Source organism: Passer montanus, unplaced genomic scaffold (genome assembly GCF_014805655.1).
Source record: "Passer montanus isolate IOZ18808 unplaced genomic scaffold, ASM1480565v1 scaffold33, whole genome shotgun sequence".
In the NCBI taxonomy this organism is placed as follows: Eukaryota; Metazoa; Chordata; class Aves; order Passeriformes; family Passeridae; genus Passer; species Passer montanus.
In genome coordinates, this window is record NW_024368041.1 from 2,126,406 (window position 1) to 2,149,314 (window position 22,909).

At 38.0% G+C, this 22,909-nt stretch overlaps 1 protein-coding gene across 2 annotated transcripts in view; it reads right to left on the bottom strand.

Moving 5' to 3' along the window:
• The window catches only part of TRPS1 (transcriptional repressor GATA binding 1), a 212,614-nt gene that overhangs the window by 145,567 nt on the left and 44,138 nt on the right, over positions 1 to 22,909 (bottom strand). Inside the window, exons 5-7 of one of the 2 annotated variants that reach the window (XM_039715432.1) lie at positions 11,728 to 12,079; positions 10,950 to 11,193; positions 2,601 to 3,204 (exon numbers count right to left, since the gene is read on the bottom strand). In XM_039715432.1, coding sequence (XP_039571366.1) covers positions 2,601 to 3,204; positions 10,950 to 11,193; positions 11,728 to 12,079 — 1,200 coding nt within the window. Of the gene's footprint in view, positions 1 to 2,600; positions 3,205 to 10,949; positions 12,080 to 22,909 lie in introns of both variants that reach the window. The other variant, XM_039715431.1, reaches the window with a different exon arrangement.

Below are 22,909 nucleotides of genomic sequence, written 5' to 3' on the forward strand. Positions count from 1 at the left end.
AAATTCTTTTCTGAACAATTTTTATTTCTGTCTGGGCCAATTGAGCTTCTGGGCACGCATATGTGTATGTCAGATAATCCTTGACACTAAGCTCCCAATAGTCAAGCTGACCATCGCTCGGTTTTCTTATTTGCACCTCCAGTATTGCATTTCATAACTCAGTCTGCAGAAAACTAAACCAAGAGCAAATTAAAGGAATTTGGTTTCTATGATCTTTTTCGCAGATTGAAAAGAAGAGGAAACTAATATCACTCACACTCCCAATAGCACCTATCTTTCAGATCACCCCTTACCTTCAAGAAGTTCCAATTCTTATTTTGTTTTCTCTATCCATCAATCATGATGAAATATGTAAGATTAGGGACTCTGTTCAGCAGATGAAAAAAGTTAATCTCCTTTCCCCCACTGTTTTTTAAAAATATTTCAAGCTGGCAAAAGCAAATTGCCTAATTTTCAAAGAAAAGTGAAAATTCAAATATTATCAGTATGGAAAAGACGCAGACAAACAAGTCCTTGGCACAATAGAGTTCAAAGAGCATGGCAGCTGAAGGTGTACACAAAAGTAATTCCTGTTTGAAGGACTGAAGGGTTTATCAGTCACTATAAACACAATCTCCTAATAAATCATTATAAAAGAAAACTAGAGTTGTACACACTTTAAAATGCAAGGAACTAATTTATATGCACTGTTAATACACAAAAGTAAGACCTTTATCTTTTTATTCAGAAAAGTATGGAAGGTTTTTCAGACCCAGAAGAGATCAGTATGGAAGATACAGGTTTTTTAGACCCAGAAGTGATCAAAGTATTTTGAAATTGATAAAATACTAACTTAAATATATATATATATATATATATAAAAGTGGTTCTGTATAAAGACTTTAAAAAAGCATCTGAAGTTATTTTTAAAATGGCATAAGAAGCAGCCAGCATACAGTTTCCCATTCTATATTCAGCAGTGGCTAAAACAGGCAATATAATGGCCTTATTCTACTGTTTACTACAGTTTTAGGTCCAGCTACCAACCAAATTAAGACCTTTAAATAGCTGATTATGCATACTACCATGTCTCTTTGCAGTTTTTTGTTTGGTTTTCTTTCATCCTCTGGCAGTCAAAAAATAAATTAAAATATTTGAAAAATTGAAAATAAATGAAAATAGTGTGGATTCTGATAAACCACACTGGCAAATCTGTCTGCACATGGCTAAGAACCAGTACAAAAACTGAGGTGAGATGTAACTAACATCATATGTACAGCAGGAATTCCACTGCTGCATGGGTTTATGTATGTATTTTAACACATATTTCATGTTGGAGGAGAGAAATATAATCATGACATCCCCAGTGAGCACACATCCAGGTTAGCAACAAGGAACCTATCATACTGTGACTGCTTTTCATACACTTTAAATCTGAGAACAATATATAAGGTACAAAAGTTTGTCGTCTCCCCAAATTGCATGCAGAGTTTAAATTACAGACACTCTATTTTATAATTAGAATGGCTGCAGTATTTTTGAGACCACTGGCTTAATTTAAAACAGATTTTAAAAGATGATTAAAACAGATTAAGACTTCTATATGTACAAAGACAGATATACCTGGGTATTATCTTACCAGACCATGGAATAAAACATTTATCTTTCTTTTTACATGTTACATGTGACATGTTTCAATAATTGATGCTATGGTTATAAATGCTGTTATAAAAGACAAAAATGGAAACCAGCAGATCATCACTTCCATTTTAGTGAGCTTTGTCTGCAGACTGATTGCTCCTGTGGCAAGTTTCTATAAATTCAGATAAGGAACAGCTCCTGAAAACATGTGATGACTTCAGAAGAAAAGCATTTATTTGCCTCCCTGTTCAGCTCCTCAGAATGTGAGATCTCTTCTAACCTCAAATTTCTCTACAGTGGGAAAAACACACCTTGATAGAAAGGAAACTTCCTTGTATATAGATCCTTTTGTTAAAAAAAAAAAACTTATTTGGTGGGACAAATATTTACCTTCTCTTATCACATGAGAACCTTTCTTCTCTTTTTTCTTTTTTTTTTTTTTGCTTCCAAGGCAACCAGACAAATGTCAAAATTGATATATAATTATGTGTTTCACAAAACAGGTTACTTTTTATTAATATTTAACTCACATTTTGTATTCTTAGATATGTAGTAATATAAAATCCTGCTTAAGTGCGAACTGTCACACCACCACAAAATTTAAGAGGTGATTAGTTGTTTTGGTGCAACAGATGTGCAGCGTTCTGGGGTTCTAAACCTCCCTTCTTCAAATGCATCACCAACCTGCACAATTAGCAGGAATGATTAAACAAAATTCAATCAGAGCTAAAAAGCAAAAGCAGAAGCTTACTAATACTCCATCAACATATAGATTGCTTTATGTGAACACTTTGGAAAATTTACCTGCCTGTTTGGCTCTACAAATTTGAGTCTTTCCTTGACTTTTTTTTTGTTTCCATGCCCTAAAAGCACCCCAGTCACGTTACTCCAGACCTGAAGAAATCATTTGCACAGCCAATCAAACATAACATACATGCAATCAAAAAAGCAAGAGAGGGGGGAAAAGAAAGGTTTCCTACCCGTAATAAGGACTGGGACTCGTCTTTTGCCTTGCCGTCCCCGGATCCAGAGTAGGGCTGGGTGAGCTGCCCGGATTTCTCTGCTGCTCCGGCTGGGACACCCTGCAGGAAACCCTTGCTCTCCACTGCCAAGCCATAAATGGGCCTTGCAAGATGGGCAGCTTCTACATTTGGACTATCCCTTAAAGGCTTTGGCTGCTCTTGGCCAACAGACACAGGGGTCAGTAAGCCTAGACTGGTCTGTGTGTATGATGGGCTCCCCCTCAAAATGTCTGTTCCTCTCCAGGTCACATTGCGAAGATCATCGCTGGGACTGTCAGTCCAGCCTTTCTCCTTGAGCACTTCCTTATCTTCTATCTTTTCCCTCTTCACTATGCTGTCAGATATGGGCTCCCCTAATTTGGGGTCTGGATTAATCAGACTGTAGACCTTAAGGTCAATTTTTGGCTCTTCCTTGATGGACGAAACGCCATGACTGTCCTCCCCGTTGGCTGTAGTGATGTCCATCTCCTGACAGTGCACAGTGTTGAAGTGCTCTAGTAGTGACTGAGTGTCAACAGCTGTGAAGCTGCACTGACGGCATTTGTAGCAGTTGTGTACTCGCCTGGAAGAAAACAAGAAGCACATTAACATGAAAATCACCCCTTGGCCTTTCCTCTCACAGTGGTTTTACCTACCAAGATTAAGAAAATAAATCAAACTTAGAGTATGAGCCTCTCTAAATAAAGCAAGCAGGTTTACTTTGGTGTCTTATACAACAGGGTAAAAAAACTGCTGATTTTTTCCCCCTATGCCTTGCAATGGCCTCCTATTGTTCCTTCACATTCCATGGTATTATTCTAAACTTCATAAAATTTTCACTGGGATTTTGTGTTTTTCTTCTTCAGTTTGCTGCAATATACTTTTCACTTTCCTGCTGCAACAGGAACACTAAAAAACATACTTTTCAACCAAAATCAAATAACTAGCAAAGAACAGTTCTCTTGTTATTAAAAAAAAACACTTCATATAATATAAATCTATGTTAGAAAGTTAAAATGTTTTAAAAAGTCCTTTACTTTCCATCTATTCCATATACTTTTGCTTGACAAAGGTGATTTTGAACAGAGCTCTGGTTTACTTAGGGATAAGAATACACCAAAGGACAGAAGGTAGTGCACAAGAGACAGCAGTGCTTGATTCTCTATGGACATTTTAACACAACTTAAAAAGATGCTGCTCTAAAGATAAAGCACAATAGCTGGCTGTGTCACTACAAACTGCCTTTCCCGTCAAATATAGAAATTCTTGGGTAGGAGCTGTGGAACAGAGTGGAATAGCACGCCTTCCTGTTTTTACTCTAAAAGCCTATAAAAAGTACTGCATTACTAAATTATGTAAAGCATATGTTGCTACATGAGAACAACATGTTAGCCACTTACTGTATCTATCATAGGAACAGAGCACTGTTTATGAGCTCTCTAACGCCATTATGAATAATTGTTCATAGCACAGGAGTGGCCAGAGCCTTTCATCAGGCTCCGGGCCCGCTGCGCCCGGCATCCTACCAACGCTGAGCAAAATTTCATCCCTGCCCTGCAAAATGTACAGAACTCTACAAGAGCTTCTCCCTACAGACACACTCACAAATCCACACCCCAGGCACTCAGAGTCACAGCAGTGTCTTCAGCCAAGCTAAAAAAATGAGCCTTTCACTATCCACACAGGACAAAACTTGTATGAGAGATCTGTTACTGCCCTGACTCCAATTGTTAGAATTAATTCTTTTATGGCCAAATCTTTGTCTCAGTGAAGTCAATGGCAAAACTCCCATTGACTTCAGTATGAGCAGGATTTGGCTCTTGGTGCATCTGTAGAATTGGAATGATACACAAAATGTCCCTTTTAGACTATGATAGTTTAGAAGGGACAACTTGCCAAACTTATTAAACCCCCTTGCCTTCCTTCTCCCTTTTTGTTAGAAAAACAAACCATATGTTATTTACATTGTCTGATTTTCTTGCAGTTGTGTCAGCACATAGACATGAGTACACATTCGGATTCATGCTTTTCAGCCCTTGTGCAATATCAGTTTTCTTTTTCTCATTTTCCGTATTTATATTCATTTTAAGGGACTAGATGGTCTTGTTCCATTATGCAAAAAATAAATTCAGTTATTCTCCACACAACCTTATGGCAACAAAACCTACTTGTGGGAGAGCAAGCTGTGGGTTAAAATCCTGTTCTGGCCATGTTCCTTTTCCTTCATTCTACAATTGTGTTTTATTAAAATCAGCTTGTCTCTCAATGCGACACTAATATATTCTCTCTTGCAACTCAATTTTTTTCTAAACCAAACTTAATTCTCTCCTGAACAAAAAAAAAAAAAAGTGCTATCTGATCAAAACCATTTTATAAATACAGAAAGCCAAGTTATAAAGAGGGTCAGCCCTGTAAAGGTGGGATACCATCAGAGAAGTCCAAGTTAGACAGGGGCTAGTAATCTTAAAAGCCAAGTTAAACAAGACACCATTTGGGGCTAATGGCTCAACCACATACACTCCCCATGTGAAAGTTTATCAATCCTTTGGGACACTACTTAGCCCTAAGTGTCTCTTGTTTAACTTGGCTATTTCAATAGCTAACCCCCTTCCTAACTTGGCTCTCATCTACAGATATCACACCTCCAAACAGCTGATCTTTTTCTGCCTAACTTGTCTTTTTTTATTTTTCCATTCCACACTGGCTAAATGTTTTTGATCAGGAGCCATATACACCACACTTTTGAGGACACAAATAAATGCTGAATATTACATGCAGTTGTAACTACATGGCTGAGGCCCAGTTACAATCACCCTTATTACATTAAAGGTTTGTTAATTTAAACTATTTCTAATTGGTTCAAAGACATATAAGCTTTCCTTCTTTCTTCTATGAGACTGTGAAAAGCACTGTGATGTGGAAAAAATGAAGACATACTTCAGTAGATAGTAACCCAACAGGGATTTCTTTCAGAATGTACAGTTTCCAGTATGCATTAAAAATCTGCCATCAACATTATAAATCTTCATACTTCACATGGGTTTGTCCTGTGTATTATTATATCCCCAAGCTCCAAAATGTAAGCTAAAGTTTGGAGCTGTCCAATATAAGTCACAGTCCCAAATAATAAAATAGTAACTATCATCAGCCATTAGAAAACTTTTGAAAGTTGGAAACTTATTCTTTCCCAGAAGAAGGCATAAAAAGAAAATGTTTTCTTCTCAGTTTTCACTCCACCCTGACAGCAAGAAGGAAAACAAATTGGCAATGTTTGATTTCTCTTTTACTAGAAATTAAGCCTATTCTACGCTTCTAAATCCCCAAGTTACATCTAGAGTTGTGTACAAAGCTCTTCAAGGCTAACCAACAAAATGTTAAGAATTCCAGTTTGTAAAGCACACAAGAAACATTCCTGTGCATTACCTCAAAGTTACATTTTACAGCTAAACCACAGCTATACCATCCGAAACCCTGAATTTGTCTGATGCAATACTGTGTGTTGGTACAGAGCTACTCTAAGAAGAGGAAAATCTTGGGATGGAAGAAAGTGATGTAAATGAAGAAAAAAATAGCACTTCTTCTACTTTGTTATTGTTTATACAGCCCTCAAGAACACTAACAGCAGGTTCAAGCCATAAACTGGCATTCTCAGCAATATGACACTGGGCTGGCAATGTCATCCCATCCACTGAGGTCACTTAGCATCATTATTTTTACTACAAAAATAAAACAAGGAACTGATTATTTGTGGACAGGAAAACATTTATGGCCCAATCCGAAGATTAAATATCAAGAAATTCAGGCAAAATCTTTGCTGTACAGTTACATTCTGAGGGCTATAAAAAAATCTATCATTATTTGTACTGAAAAGTACTTGAATTGGGCACAGTAAGATACAAGGATTTTCCCTTGCAAAATCTTTATGTTGCAGAGATTACACAGTTGGGGTTTTTATGGATTTAAGGTCCTTTACTTGAACTTCCTAACAGGCTGCAAGACTCCCAACATCAGCCAGTTGTTAATTAAGTCTTGTTGACATACTTCTAACTAGTCTGAAGTATTACAAAACACCATCCTCTACAAAACAAGTAATTTTTTTTTTAATTACCTGAAGACAGTCCTAGGCTCTAGGGCATAGAAAATATTCTGGAAGAAGGTATGGCTGTCGTATCATTTCCATTTTTTCACATTTTATTTTAATTATAAATATAATAATTACTATCATTTCTCATGAAGAAACAGGTTTATAAGAAAGTTAACTTTTGGGATGGGTGCTGCACTCAAGGTTTTCAGAAGAAAAGATAGCCAGCAAAGCAAGGAAGAAAATGCACTGTAGGGTTCAAATGGAGAGGAGACAGGGCAGAGTGGAGAGCAAGACTGAGATCAAAGGAGAGCAAAAGCCATTGGCAAGAGCAAACAAGTTCAGAGCAGTGAATTAAGGTGTCAGGAGGATGGAAAAGGCCCTCATAGCTGCTGCTATTGTTCACTGAGTGAATATTTCTGCTCTGCTCTAAAACTGGGAACTCGTGGGCCTCAATTGACATTTTTTCCCTGAGTTTCTTCTCTGGGGGAAGTGTCCCAAAGGTGCCACATTTCCATAATCTGCATATCTGAGACCCTGCTCTGGCTTTTTCTGCCTGAGAGGCTGAGAGACTGTTCCAACAGCCCTGTCTGCAATACCCCATCCCTTAGCTGCAGCCCAGGCACTGGGAAGATGCAAGCCCCAAGAATCCTTTTGCCTTTTATCCCCTACCTCCTTTATGTTTGAGAGGTAAGGAATTATTTAACTCAAAATTAATTTCTAAAGAGAAATTTACAAAACTGCTGCCATCCACATTTTCAAAATTATTTATTAGAAAATTATTCTACACCATTGCCAAAGTTATTATTTCGAGTCTTTACGTTTTCATATTTTGCAGTTTAATGAATCACTATCCTACCTTGTTTTTTAAAAGTTTAAAAGATTTTTCAGCATAGTACTTCTAATTATAACTAGCACTGACCAAATGCTTTCTGTCAAATAAGGTTTTACATGAAAAAATCTTTCGCAAAATTGAAAAAATGCACTGTTTTCCCACATTTTAGTAAAATTATAAGAAAAAAAGAGGCACTTCTGCAAGAAGCTGCTTTGATTTTACAAAAATAATCAAAATTAATTATTTTGGAACAAGCAGGAAATTAATCTCTAGACTAAGTGAAACAACATGCAAAATTTGCCCAAATACTCAGTTTGATTTTTATCTAAATTAAGTGTTGGCATCTTCTGGCTCATCAGAATACCAGACAGTTTTAAGAAAAAACTAAACTTTGCAATGAACGTGAACAGTATCTGATTCCTCAGACATATAATGGAAAATGAGTAGTAGCAGAATTAGTGGAAAATGGAGGCCAATAAATCTTCTAGGGATTTATTTGAATAAGCACATTTTAGTGAGGTTTAAATACAAGTAAACTCAAGTGCAGTGTGATTCATTGACTTCAAATTTAAATGAACAGCTCTCAAATAATCATGTCAAGAAATATTGAATGAGTGCTAAGTGTAAGTATACATTTCTGTAGAAAGAAAAATTGGAAAGAACTGCTTTTGCAAATTCTAATACTGTTGCAAATACAGGGCTGCGAAGGAATAACACTGGGATATTAAAATTTTTTTAGCTAGCAATACATAGTGAAATTGTAGATGTACAGCCAGAAGGATGCAAAATAAATAATAAAACAAATTAAGCATGTTGTTCAGACATGTAACTCAAAAATTAAAATAGTGCAGACAAAAAATACATGAATCAAAATATGTAAGTAACATCTAAAGGCAATTCTGATCTTCCATATTATCAAGGCTATATCTAAATATGTGAACAGCAGAACATTTTTTTCCACCACGTTAATGTTTAGTATTATGTTTACTATTAGAATCCATTCAGCTTCTTATTGTATAAATGAAGAGGTTTTAGAGACATGGGCATGTACAGCATTTTAAATACATCAGATGTACATGATGCGCAGCATAAAAGCATTGAGACAAATTCTGATTAAGAAAGAGAGAAGCCCAGTAGGATGTGAGCTGACTACATTAGCATGCTTCTGTCTATCTACCAACACTATGATTTTATAGATGTTCTACTTTTTAAAATCTGAACTATGCTGTATCTTTAGGTCCTAAAATACAAAAAGGGAAGGAAAACACATATCTAATACATGCCAGACTTCTACTAAAAAACATAAAGGTCTGATAATAGCAATAAAAGCAGAAGTTATAATGCCTCAAAAGTTTTAGTTTGATAGAGTGAAAATTAGGTTACACATAGGAAACAATAAAACCTGCTGGTGTTTGCCATTACAGAGCACCTACCACAAACTGAATGAACTTATGTGATTTCAAAAAAGATGGACAGTGGGGGAAAACAGCAACAGTACAAGTAGAAAGGAAACAAAATTAATATTATCAAGGGGGAATTAGAGGAGAAAGGAAAAGCTAGCAGTTATGGGGACATTGCACTTTGCTTTACACACGTCCTCAGAGTAGTCAATAATGTCACAGACTGGGGTTAACAGAGAATGTTGCTCAAGTGTTTTAAGTAAAATAGCCTAATCTTAGTCAAACAATTTGAGACTAAAATGCTTAAAGTGTATCTCTTGATTTTCCAAAGTTCAGTTCCCTGTTCAGTTCACTACTGCCAGAACTGCAGGGTGCTGAGCCCTCCGAAGGAGCAGCTACAACTACTCCATCTTAGACTTAGCACTTAATTTTGAAAGTCATGGCTTCTCCTTTCTTGGGAAAAAGGATCCTAGCTCGGCATGCTTGTTAAAACTTAAATTACCAGCTGCAGCAAAATAAAAGGTTGGATTCTTTCAGTAAAGGAGCCATTTCAATCTTCCAGTTACTTAACCACTAAAAAAAGATCATGCCATGCCCCAGCAGCGGACAAAGTGCTGCCTATGGAGTTCTTCAGCATGGCTCAAAGCTGTTATAATAATGCTTGGAACTTAGATACCACTTTTCATCTTCAAAGCAGTTTACAAACATTAACTAATTAATCCACACAACATCCCTCAGGCCCACTTGGATCAAAAATGGGGAACTGCATGCTGGGACCTGAATCCTCTGTGGGCCCTAGCTCCAAATTAAAGATGAGCAATCTGCTGGTTTTTTTTTTTTTCTAAATAGACTCCTGATATATTGCCAATGCAGCCCTCTGTTGGGCAACATTTGGATGCCCCCAGCTTTAATCTCTATTAAAGTATCATGCCCCAGTCTGCCTTTGTTAATTTTGGATGTCTTGGAATCTATTAAACGTGGCACAGTTTCTTGAGCTTTTAACAAAGCTTTAGCTTTGAAAATGCATCTTCTTTTGTCTTCATTCTAGCTGGCTTCCACACAAAGATCTTTTAGATGAGATAGATACTGAAGTTTTCCGTTGTTGTTGACGCATTAGCCTTAACTATTAACATATTCAGCATGATTTTCAAATATTTAACATCACTTTTGCAGTGGCACATAACTGTTGCTCTTTACAAAGTCTAAGAGCCAGCTCTTCCTCTGATGCAAACTGGACTGCCAGTTTACAACAGCCCAGGAACAGGCCCAAGAAGTTTAGCAGGGAGTTGGCTGCTACTATGACATTGTGTCAGACTGAGTCAGGAGACTGGCTACATCCACCTCCAAATAGGAACATTAGCATTTAAAATAAGTAGAATGACACTGTAAACCAGCAACACAAAAATAAGCATCTGCAAAAGGATCTTGGGGAATGACATCAATAGACAAAAAGAGTGTCTGCTCCCAGTGGGAAACGAACACCAAAACAGCAGTGGAATGCTCTTAAATTAATTATTACATTGCTGGACTTGGGAATGGAAAGTACTACAAAAAGGTAGTACATTGAAGCACTGTTATGGAGCATAAAGGGTTCACAGTCTATCTTGGAAAGTAAAGTCATTTGTGTTCCCTGACTGAATGAAGATGCCAACTTTCTCAGAAAAAAACCTATACTAAAATAGCACCTATAGTACCTAAAAGATTCTGGGTGGAAAATAGCTGACCAAACCTCAAATATGCTGAAACTTTAGCATCTGCACACAAATCCAAATTTCCCTGTCCTCTGCACAGGTTTAAATGTATAATTAAATCCACCAACTTAGCTGGTGGTTTTCCAAAACAAAGTGGATGTTGGATTGGACCCTGGCTGTAAAGATTTATATCTATACACATCCTTATTTTGATTTCCAGTTTTCTCAAAAGTTTGAGGAATGGTGAGATTTAATTAAGAAACTATGGCAGGGGGGAGCTGTTTGGGTTCCAATCATTAATCATTTGAAACGTCACCATACCTGTAGTGTCGGGAAATCTCTTCTTCCACCTGGGTGGTAAAGTCACATTTGGTACATGAGTGTTCTTTGTTCTCCTTGAGCGTCAGCGGCCCCTCTGCCCCTGGCAGGGCGTTTGTTTCTGGTTTGACATCAGACGCTTGGCCTTCGTGTGCATTCTCATAGTGGAGCAGGAGAACGTCCACGTCGGGAGTGGAGAATGAGCACTGATGGCACTGGTGTTTGACTCTAGAGCTTCCTGTCACCCCTGGAGACAGGTGCAAAAGCAAGAGAGCACAGTGGGAACAATTACTTTTTCTGCAAGCAAATGGGTAAGTAATTTCTCCAAGGTGCTTTTCTGGGCTGCAGAGGCCTCGGGGACAGAACTGACAGTGCTTAATGGTACATTTATGAATGTTGTGTAGCTGCTGATAGTGACGGAGAAGTGGGCCCACCACTATTACATCTGGGCCATGGCTCTTTGAATACCTAAAGTCACAAAACTGACAGTTGTAGCTTGTCACCATGCTGTCCTCTGCTCCTTTGCTACTCAAGTCTTTCTTTTTTGCCACACTCGCACCCTTTTCTGTCTTTGTCACTAACTCCCCGTCTGCATTTTTGGCTAGATCATTCTGGTTAATGACAGATCCCCTAGAAAGCTTATCATTCAGATCTGGGTGGAGGCTTCCTGCCTGGCTTCCCCCATGCTGTTTGCTGTAATGTTCTAATAGTCTCAAAGAGCTGGACGATTCACAGCTGAAACTGCAAAATTTACACCAGTAGTAACTGGTTGTATCGGTACCATTTTGTCTAGAGGAATCTATTGGCTTGATGGGCACCGAATATCCAACTGGCGTATCATCTCCTGCTTTTACAGTGATCCTGTCTTGCCACTTCCCCAAGTCTCCAGAATCACATGGTCGAAGAGTAGGACTGGATTTATTGGAGTTTTTCTCTGAAGTTTTACCAGTATCAGAGGAGGGAAGGGCTGCTTTCATTTTGTTTGGGTGAGTCTGTAAGAAGTGTTGCTCTAGTTCAGTGGAGGAGTTGCCCATGTAGGTGAAATTGCAGAATTTGCAGCGGAAGTACTTGGTGTTGCCTTGGCAATCTGGAGTTTTCCGCCCAATTCCAATAAAGGTTCCACCTAAAGTAACCTGTGAATAAAGAATAAGGTCATTTTAGATCCACTGTATATTTATTCAAATAGCAAGGAGTGGAAATAAGGGGGAAAGAAATAGAGAGCAATTGATTCATAAACTTATTTTATTAATCACTGCCACCATTCTAATTTGTACCATGTAAGATATCATATATATATCCTCACATATTTAACATCTGTTGATGAGTATTTTTAAATGTTTCTCATAGCTGAATATATATTCCATATGAATAACAAATATATTGATTTGCAGAGACCGAGGCAAATGTGCAGAAGATTATCTTAGTGCTGATAGGACTGTTCCTTCCTTCACTATATCATTAAATAATATCATTGACAGAAGATCTAATAATCAGTTCCCATAGCTCTGAACCCTTTGAAAGCAGACACTCCTGGGATTCTGTACCAGGTGTGGAAGAAAAAAAACAACCCTCAGTCTTTTGACTTAGATGCTTTAATCATATATGTGCTTTACAGTCAAAGAGAATTGCTTTCTAAATTCAAGCAAGCAAAAACTTAATTTCAAATAACAAATCCAGTTTGTTGTGTTGGGAGTATGACCAATTCTCATACTCCCAATGTAGATCATTCCTACACGAGTATCCAGTATCCACCAGGATGTCTTTTCACAGAGCCATAGTGGCTGATGTCTCAAACAAAAACCAGTTTTCTCAAGGATTACTCACTGCAGACATTCTCCAAGGAAATCTTCTGTTCCTCTCATGCACAGAGCTCAATTTAGTAAAACAAGGATGGAAAAACTACAGTAGAAAAATGGCATGTGGCAAAGAAAACTACCACACCCAAGTCCATGACATCACTAATTACACACACAAAAAATAAGGTAGGTCTACTTAACTGTTCTCATGATGTCTGAGCAAAATGCTCTGCAGGAAGGGAAGAAGGCTTCCAGGGCTGATGTTATTAAAGCCCGTGTTCTCACAGCAAGGCAGGCCTGCCCTTCCCAGGAGTGCACCACACCTGCCCCTGACATCAGGGGAGATTTGCTGCTCCTGTACAACTGATTTGAAGGCCAAAGAAACAATCTCTTGACAAAAATGTCACCATTGCACAGCTTCTTTTTCTGAGTAGCAAGTAGTGTACAGCATCCAGAAGATAATTCCCAAAATCCATAGACATCTACTCCTTTGCCATCATCCAGTCTACGCCACATGGTGTAGACATGGGTGGGAGCTCCCTTGTGACATATTCTCAATTTTTACACCCACAAAATGTCTTATAGGGAATATAAAATTCAGCCTTGCAGAGTTTGATTTGCATTCTCCCAACCAGTAAGTATATTACTGTATTTCTGGTTTTAGTTCTAATGCATTAGGCAAATAGTGTCATTATTTTTCTTCTCCTCCTCAACAGCTACGCCACAAAGATAACATGATCACTGCTCATTCAGTATCACACCAAACAGAAAGACTCAGATATACAGAGAACATGAAATGTAAACATTTTTAAATGTAATATTAATGCCTTTTAGCCATTTAGCTCAGAGAATGAAATGTTATCCTTTATACCTCATCAGAATTGAGCATGTATAGTGAGGCAATGAGTTACTAAACCATGATATAATGAGCTGCCTCTATTCAGCCTCCAGATCTTTCTTCTATTTATTTTTTTCCTTAAGGAAGCAAAATCCCCATGCACTGGTTAAAACTTTTCCTTAAATAAACTGAGAATGTCTTTCTGTTTGTTTAGGAAACATATCTCATTAGGCAATGGTGAGTCAGGCAGCCAGATCATTAGGACTTAACTGTAAGAACATTTGCACTGTCAACTGGGGCTCCACATTCTGCTATCAAATGATGAACTTGGTTTTGAAGATATTCTTTGCAAGAGGGATGTTTAACAGGTCTTCTGTAGTGCAGGAGTTACCTCCCTTTATTTATTTTATGGCAGGCAAGAATTGGAGACAAAGCCATGCTGAGCCTCATCCCATTGACAACAGTGGGATCTGGGCCTGCTTTCCAGTATCTAGTACTTAAGGTCTTCATCCATTGCATTATTTCAATGTTCAAAGTCTTAGTGGTGTCAAAAGACAACTTAAAGAAAGCACTGATGGAATTACAGTAAACAGAAGATAACAGCAGTTCACTGCACTATTACATAAGTCGCAAGGTGATCTGGTTTCGTTCATTTAATTAGATATGTATGTTTGTTCTAAGCATGCAGAGAAGACTGACTAAAATGCTTTACCTTAAGTGGCTCTAATGAGTAAATACATTGATTACTCTCAACTGTCCAGCCACAGAGTTACAGATAACAAACCTATTTTGCAGACACTCTGTGGACACCAGTTACAAACTCTGAGTGACAACAATCCCAGCTGCTAGTCATTGCTAACTACTTTTATTTCAGAACTTTGGTAAAACATATAGTACTACCATTTTCTACACTGGACTGTAAATCACATCATTTCTGTAACTTGTGTTAACCCTGCTTAGTGGTCCACACAGCAAGTTTGTGTTCCATGCTAATACATCCTTCTCTGCATCACAAGAGGATAAAGCAGAATTAAATATTCCCACAGTGCCTGTGTTAAGTTATTGTAATGCAGGAGGCACATCTTTACACCACTGGAGGGTAATTGATTACCAGCTATTGGTTTGGAATTTCCCTGAATACCTGCCACAATTCAAAATAATTCACTGCATTAGACCATGTATGTGAAAAGTAAAGCAGGGTCATCTTAATGTTATTACACTCAAAAGCCTCCTTTCATACATAACAAAGCCTACTGAAAAGCTCCATGAAGCTTGTCATTCAAAGACAACTAAAGAAACTGATTTCCAGGTTGGGAGAAGCACTTGAAGTGACAGTATAAACTGAATCTGTTTCAGCTTTCAGCCAGTCACATTTGAAAGAAACCCACACATTTGCAGAAGTGTTTGGATTCCTGCACTTTGCTCAAATCTTGGCTTGACTTCCAGATTTTCCAGTTACATGTTGTATGTCTATGTACAGGCACTAAACTTCTTCAGTGGTGACGTAATTGTCCTTCACCTTCTGCTCACTCTGATCTGCCCCACAAAGAGGAAAAGCAAAGGAGAAGGAGAAAGTGGAATATGGCTGCATGGATGGATGAATGAATGGATGGATGGACAGAGAGAGAGAGATAGATAGATAGATAGATAGATAGATAGATAGATAGATAGATAGATAGATATTGAGGTATACATTCCATAGAAATCAATATCCACATTTCTGTGTGGTATCAGAAGTAATAGATTCTTGTATTTACTCCCTTATTTTATTCTAATCCCAAAAAAATTTAATCTCCTGCTCTGCTCTAACAGTTACATTTCCTTAAGTAGACACTTCTTCCCAACATAAAAAGAATGTAAACAAAAGCAAAGCTAAAATTCTGAAATTCTGTTCTATCACTGGAATCCAAAGTTACTGACACAGCTAGTAGCACAAATACAGGTACAGCTTGTAGAGGAAATGTAGGAGCAACTATAGATGAACAGTTTCCTCAACACACAAAGGAGAAAATTTATCTTCACAATTCTCTTTTTAAAGAGAATCTAACATACAAGTTCAGACTGTGGTAACATGATTTAATTCTTCCCTTCACTGTCATTTGCTTATGAAACCTTGGGATTATCATTTATTTCTGCAGCGTCTCAACTATGGCAATATAGTTGGTATTAATTATTATGCTGTATAAAAAAAAAGACAGACATTAGAATGGTTTATCCATTCTTATGCTGGATGTGGTTGCACTGATATTCTTTAAAAATTACTCTTTAAAGCCATGTCTCATTCTGGGACTAAACTGAAATACATTACACAGTAAGATTTCCATAAACTCAAAACTCTTAATCATTAAGTTTATTCATCAGTGGAGAAAATTGTCAAAATCTAAAGTTCATGTGTTAATACAACTAAGCTATCTCCTCAAACACCACACACATTTCCAAAAATAGCCACAGAAAGGAGAAAAGATAACACGATAGCTGACAGTGTTTCAAGATGTACTTTCTAAAGTATGTTGGCAAGTACATCAACAAAGCTGTGTAATTGCACTATATGTTTCCAACAGATACGTCTACATTAATTAGTCAAGACAATGATTTCATGGAATAGATGGACTTAAGCAAATAGAAGTACTTTCTTCTTTCTTTTCTTTTTTTTTAAATGCGTCTTTGATTTTTATTTTGCCCTTGGTCCAAATGCTACCCCTACTCTCTCTCCTCCTTTCAAAAATTTAGTCCTAAATTCCATCACGCCAAAGCAATTTACAAATACCTCTTACAGAATGTGAAAAAAATCACCAAGGAAGAGAAAATCTGCCCACTCCTGTAATCATGTATTTCATGCAGATAATTCTACCAGCAGAAACGACATCCACATAAGAGATTCAACCACAAGGATTATATGCTCAGGGTAAAGCTGTCTTTGACCCCTGGCTTCTTCTGCAAGTACTGATTAGAATCCATCTGCACTGGAACATCAAACGTTAATGAATTTTTTTTTTTTTTCTTTCTTACCTGGGTTACATCTTTGGCTAATCAGGAGGTGAAAGGCTCCAGATCCCTTACCAATCTTCTGAGCCATCCAGTCTGCCTTTGCAATTACTCTTAATCTTCTAATCCTAAAATATTTTCTAATGCTCTTGTTTATTCATTTGCTTTGTGCAATATAGCATCCAGAACATTTTAACCATCCCACATTTATGAAGTTCTTCATGTCATGCAGGCCAGAACAGATTCCTGGCTTTCATGCAAGTTTGTGTAACACCACCCAGTTCTCTAACCTCCCCTGTGGAGAACTCACTCCCTCTCACTCACTCTCTTTCTGCATTTTAAACTAGCAGAATCTTTAGAGTATATTCTTAAAACTATTTACTGTGATTAATGTATAGGTACATAAATCTATGTCGCACAAGTGAGGCATAAACTCAGGACAAACTCCTGGCTTTCTGGGCTGTTCATACTTACCAAAACAAGTAAGCAAACTATTGGATCACATTCATTCAAAGTAAGTGCATTCTTCTTGAGATTTATTCTGTTGCCATTGAACCCAACACAGTTTTTGTGCCATTAGAATTTTATAAGTATTTTTAAAACAAAGACTGTGACAGAACAATAACAGAACTTAAATTAAGGTCAGGAGACCAGATGTGCAAAACCAACAAAAGAAAGAAAGAGAAAATCAAGACTTTCATTTGCTAACTAGTGCTACTAGACTAGTATCTAAAGAAGCACCATTCCTTCTATTCTCTGTAGATAAAATTACCAGACAGTTCCTTGGCTACTGTAAACTCACACAGCCTTACAGGCTTAGAGGCAAACTCACACTGATTTATACCAGAAGAAAACCTAGCTGCTTTCTTTTTTCCCCAGGAACTTTATTTTTTGAGCTGTCATCCTTTCTGTAGGCTATCTTAACAGTTTATAACTTCAAATATAAGCACTAATATTACTAGTCTCACCAACAGTTTTTATTAGCCGCTCTTCAAACACTACCAAATATCCCTGCAATAAGGTAAGGAATATCAACACATAAACAACTTCACTTTGAAGCCTGTGAGTATATATCACATCAGTTGTTCCACAAACTGTCCATCTGAATATTCTAATATTAGTATAGACTACTTCTTACTGCAAAGCAGCTAAAATAGCTTTTTGCTGCCACAGAGCAAGGCAATGTTCCCAGGCACTTACTGTGTAGCAGCTGACATGCTGTAAATTACTGCCCATCATTCTGAAGATTAAATGTGCAAATATCTCCACAGAAGTGATATAAAGAACTTCTACTGCATATAATCATACAAATCATTGCTTATCAGCTGTTGTCAATAGAAGTTAAAGACCTCTTCCATGTGCTTTTTCACATAATATTTGTAATTATGCATGTATGCAGTTATATATGCATAAGAAGCAAATGTATGTATACATGCTCCCAAGCAAATGCATGTGGACTTCTTTGTATGTGCGATTTGCCACCACCAATTTCTCCACCTGCCACCATTTTTTTTTCATGTCAGTTGTTTAAAATAGATGACTGTGCTTCTGAGAAGTGACTCTCTCAAGTGTGCAGGGCAGCCTCCAAGCCAGATCATGACCCAGAAGTAAGATTCAAAATAAATAGGTATGCCCACATGCAGGTGCAACACTCAAAGAGAGATTGATAGTTTTCACTTTATCAGGAGAGAGCCTAGGGAGTCTGCAACATGGCTGACATGAAGTGGGCCTTGTGTGACATCCACCTTCATTCAAGTCCTGTTCTAACATAAGCTGCAAAAACTAGCATGGCACAATGTACTCAACAAGACTGGGGTACATCATATGCAGCAACAGTTGTTCAGTTTAGTTAGATCTAATTCTTGTATTATGGACAATTAAGCCAACGTCAGTGAGACAAATAATAAAAAATTTGGATCCATTTTTAAGCAAGCAAGGAAAATGAAATTCATTCATATGCAGATTTCTGTTTGCTCATGTCAACCACTTATGTACCTGTGTCACCTTCTAGGAAGCCTACTTGATGACAAAGAACTTTAAGAAGGTTTGATTTGCTAATAATACAAAAGAAAATGATGTACTTGTTTAAGCCTCCAATCTGTAATTCTCACTCATCTCTTTGAGTCCCTTTGCCAAAATCACCAAAACGTAAAGGAAAACCTTCATCCTGAGAAGTGCTGCCGATTACAACTGTACCCCTAAAAATCCCTACATTTTTTTAAGTCTTACCTTCACAGCTTCATATTCAATCTAACCGTTAATATAAGCAAGGAGGATAAAAAGCACAACCTACAAATAAAATCAGTTTCTCATTCAGCTGAATCCTAGTTAGACTAGACTTTATACTGGTCACACATGTCTAACCTGAGAACAGAAAGCATGCCAGATTTGATACACTGAAATCCAGACCACTAAAAACCACTCAGGACGTAACACCATGTAGACACATGGAACTCACCGGTGATTTATAAAGGACACAAAATAAGCGCTTTACAGACTCTGTGTGGGCACTTCTACCACATTCTAGGATCCTGAACAGCCTGCTGGCTGAACATTCAGAAATGCTTTTGGGCGCTGTGCTTTACAGACTCTGTGTAGGCACTTTACAGACTCTGTGTGGGCACTTCTCTACTTCACGTTCTAGGATCCTGAACAGCCTGCTGGCTGAACATTCAGAAATGCTTTTGGGCGCTGCAAAAATCTGGGAGGAGTTGTCAGCCTTACTCATTTTATGTACTTATTTAATGTTCATTATGTGTACTTATACATGTAACCAGTAGGTGAAGTGAGGTGGTTCTTTCCCTCTATTCTTCTCTCATGAGACCCCACCTGGTCCATCTGGGGATGGGTATCCAGCTCTGGGGTTCCCAGCATAAGGCAGCCATGGACCTACTGGAATGAGCCTAGAGGAGGCCATGAAGATGATCAGAAGACTGGAGCACATTTCCCATGAAAACAGGCTGTTCAGCCTGAAGAACAGAAGGCTCTAGAGAGAATTTATAGCAGCCTTTCAGTACCTAAAAGTGCATAAAAATGCTGAAAAGGAACTTTTTATAAGGGCATGTAGTGACAGAACAAGGGGTGACAGCTTCAAACTGGAAGCGGATAGGTTTAAATAACATATTAGGAAGAAATTCTTCACCAGGAGCACAATTGAGGCACTGGCAGGTTGCCCAGAGAAACAGTGGATGCTCCACCCAGAGATGCCCAATGCCTGGTAGTGTTCAAGGCCAGATTGGATGGGGCTCTGAGCAGCCTAGTCTACTGGAAGATGTGCCTGCCTATGGCAGGAGGGTTGGAACTAGATTAGCTTTAAGGCCTCTTCCAACCCAAATCATTCTGTGATTGACATATGACAAAGCATTAGGCTGAGTGGTATAGGACAACTCTTACAATACTGGATATCTAGAACGGTAGAAGAAAACAACTGTCAATAACCTCTTATTATTCTGTGACGTAGTACATAATGCAGTAATTTATTCCTTTTCTTTCCCTCCCCCCACCCCACCCCCAGGTGCGTTGAAATACAATCAACAAACCTAATGATGGCTTTTATCAGGCCATGCTTTTTCAGAAATTTGTCTTCTTGTATGTCTGTCTAGATTTTTTTTAATTGTAGATTCAGAATCTTTTTAATGTCTGAATAGAAGAGGAGGTAGATCTGTGCCAATGAGCACCAGAAGCAGGGCCATGCTGAGCAGGAAGCACCTCAAAGGTAGCATACACAATATGAAGCAACCATAAGAACTGCTGAGGACTGCAGTATGTCTTTATTCATGGCTACATAAATACCCTTCTCCCTTGGGACATGCCATCTGAAACCCTTACCTGAACGCAGACATTTCTGTCCTTTCTTTGAGGGACACTATTCTCTTTTAAAGCACACCAGGAAATGGGGTCACGCTCCCTTTTACACAATAGCCTAATGGCTTGAACACTTGTTCAGGAAACAGGAAAAGTAGGTTCCTTTCCTTGCTCTGTCAGAGGGGATCCACGCCTGCTTCTTCACCTTTGCTGGGCATGTCCTACGCCTTAGCTATAGGCTGCTATGGGGAAGACAGCACTCTCCAACCTTCCTGTTGAAGCTGTCCCAGTTACTGCTCATTAAAAAACTGGGGGTTAGAAAAAAGACTGCCTGCTCTCTACTTGCCAGCAACTTGCCTGTCTCCAGACTTTAACATAAACATTAAAGAGTCATTAGATCAAACAGAGAAGGAGACTTAATCATACAGCAGCAAAGGCAATAGCTTTCAGCATCATCGCTGTTAACTTAGTCACATGAATTTTACTTTAAGTGAAGTCTTTAGATCCAGTATAAAGGCTACTACTTTAGGCACGTCCACAAAGCCTCAGGCTCAAATATCCAGCAAAGACAAAGTTGCCTATAGAGACTGATCAATTAACTAAATGTGAAGAAAAAGTAATGGGGGGCACATCAGCAAAAGATCCATTGAACTCACTTCAAATATTATTTTGATAAAAGCTATAAAGCTGATTAACACATTCCTGGGGAATTCAGAGATGTGATAGTGAATGTTTTCTGAAATCTATACTGGCAAGAAAGTTAATCTCCCAGAAACAGCTGAGTGATTTTACCCAATCCTATGGAATTTATTATAACTCAGTGAAGCAAAAACCTTTGAAGAGAAAAATGGGAACAAAGAGTACAGGAGATTTTCAACAGAAAATAACATTTTCTAAAAAAACAAAGGAATCTTGCAGGATTAAATATTCATATCAAGTTAAAATCTGTACAATAGGAATGCCAGAAAGACTGGATTATTTACACAGTTCCCAGACAAATTCTCTTTAGGTACTACAAAATACACTTCCAATATTTGAATACCTGTATGTGAAACCATATGTATATCCCCAGTTTTGCTGATTACACCCCCTAAAAGCTGCATTTAGGGTTGGGAGGGTGTTTTTTTGGCTGTGGGTGAGGTTTAACTTCACTTCTGTGATACAAGTCCAGAAACACATTTGATTTCTTTTTCCAAGCCCTCAGCAAATGGACCACATCCCTAGATCTCTACCGATAGGATAGAAGATATTGTATTTTCCTGCATTCAGACATTTTCCCATTGCTTTTTGTTTGCCTTTGTTATGAATGCAAACTATGGGGTTCCACAGCATCCCTCACTATTACAAATCTTCATATACCATCATCTCCAACTGACTATTGTGAGCCAGATCAAAGTCAGTCATCTTCATCCTCTGCCTTCTGTGCCCAGTTCCATGTCCTGAGACCATGAATCTATTGATAACTTCCAGCCTAGCTACAACAGAACAGTTTGCTAAGTGCAAGGGGATCAATAAATCAGATCCTAAACCCAGTTCATTGCTATTTTAAGTTAATTACAGAGGGATTATTTTCATTTAGCCCAGTACCTATAGAAAATAATAGTGTTAACATGAACCAATTATTCCTATTCCGGTTCAGTTCCCTCTCATATTGTACAGGAGTTTGACTGAACTGATTTTAACTGGAGCACCAATCAATACGATCCCTCATTGTGGTGGGAGATGCCAGCTATTCAGATGCATGAGAAAAAACCCCTCCAAATGAATATAGGAGTAATATAAACATATGTGGATGCAAAAGGGATTTTCAAATGTTCTTTTACTTTGTTCATGAATCTCAGAAAGCTGCTATGAATCAGGAGTGGGGGAGGAGAAAGCATAAAAATATTAATCTGTTACTTATCTTCTGACATGTTCTGGATCAATGCCTGGTGCACGTGCAATTGATAAACTATGGCATTTGCCACAAAAGCTTATTTAATCTTCTATTCCCAAACTGACCAAGGAAAACTAGCACCCTTAAAAATTAAGTTTCTAGGTACAGGGTTTTTTCCTTTCAAATAAACAGACAACATTGTATAGGCTGTCTGTTCTATTTTAGAAAATGTTTTTTGTCTGAGAAAAGACTGATCTTAAGTAGATTATCTATGGACTGTTTCCTACCACTTTTTGTCTCCCCTGCAGTATCTTACTGCCAGAGTTTAGTAGACAAGTATAGTCTAGGTTCAGCTGTTTTATTTCTCATTCTATCAGTTCAAACTGAGATAGCTCACACATCTGTTTTATTTCTGAGAGCACTGCAAAGGAAAAGAGTCCAGCTCATTCTAATCAAGCAAAAACTTTCCTATAAATAACTGAGGACCTAACGAAACAATTGTTTGGAGGAAATGAAAGTGTGTTTAGAAACTCAAATTCCTCTATACTGTATGTCTGAGCTGTTCCAGTTTGAATGTCTTCCTGACAGCACAGATCAGTTGCTCTAAGATGCTGTCCCTGGAGTCAGCAAACTGAAACTATAGCAGGAAATCCAGGTATTAACA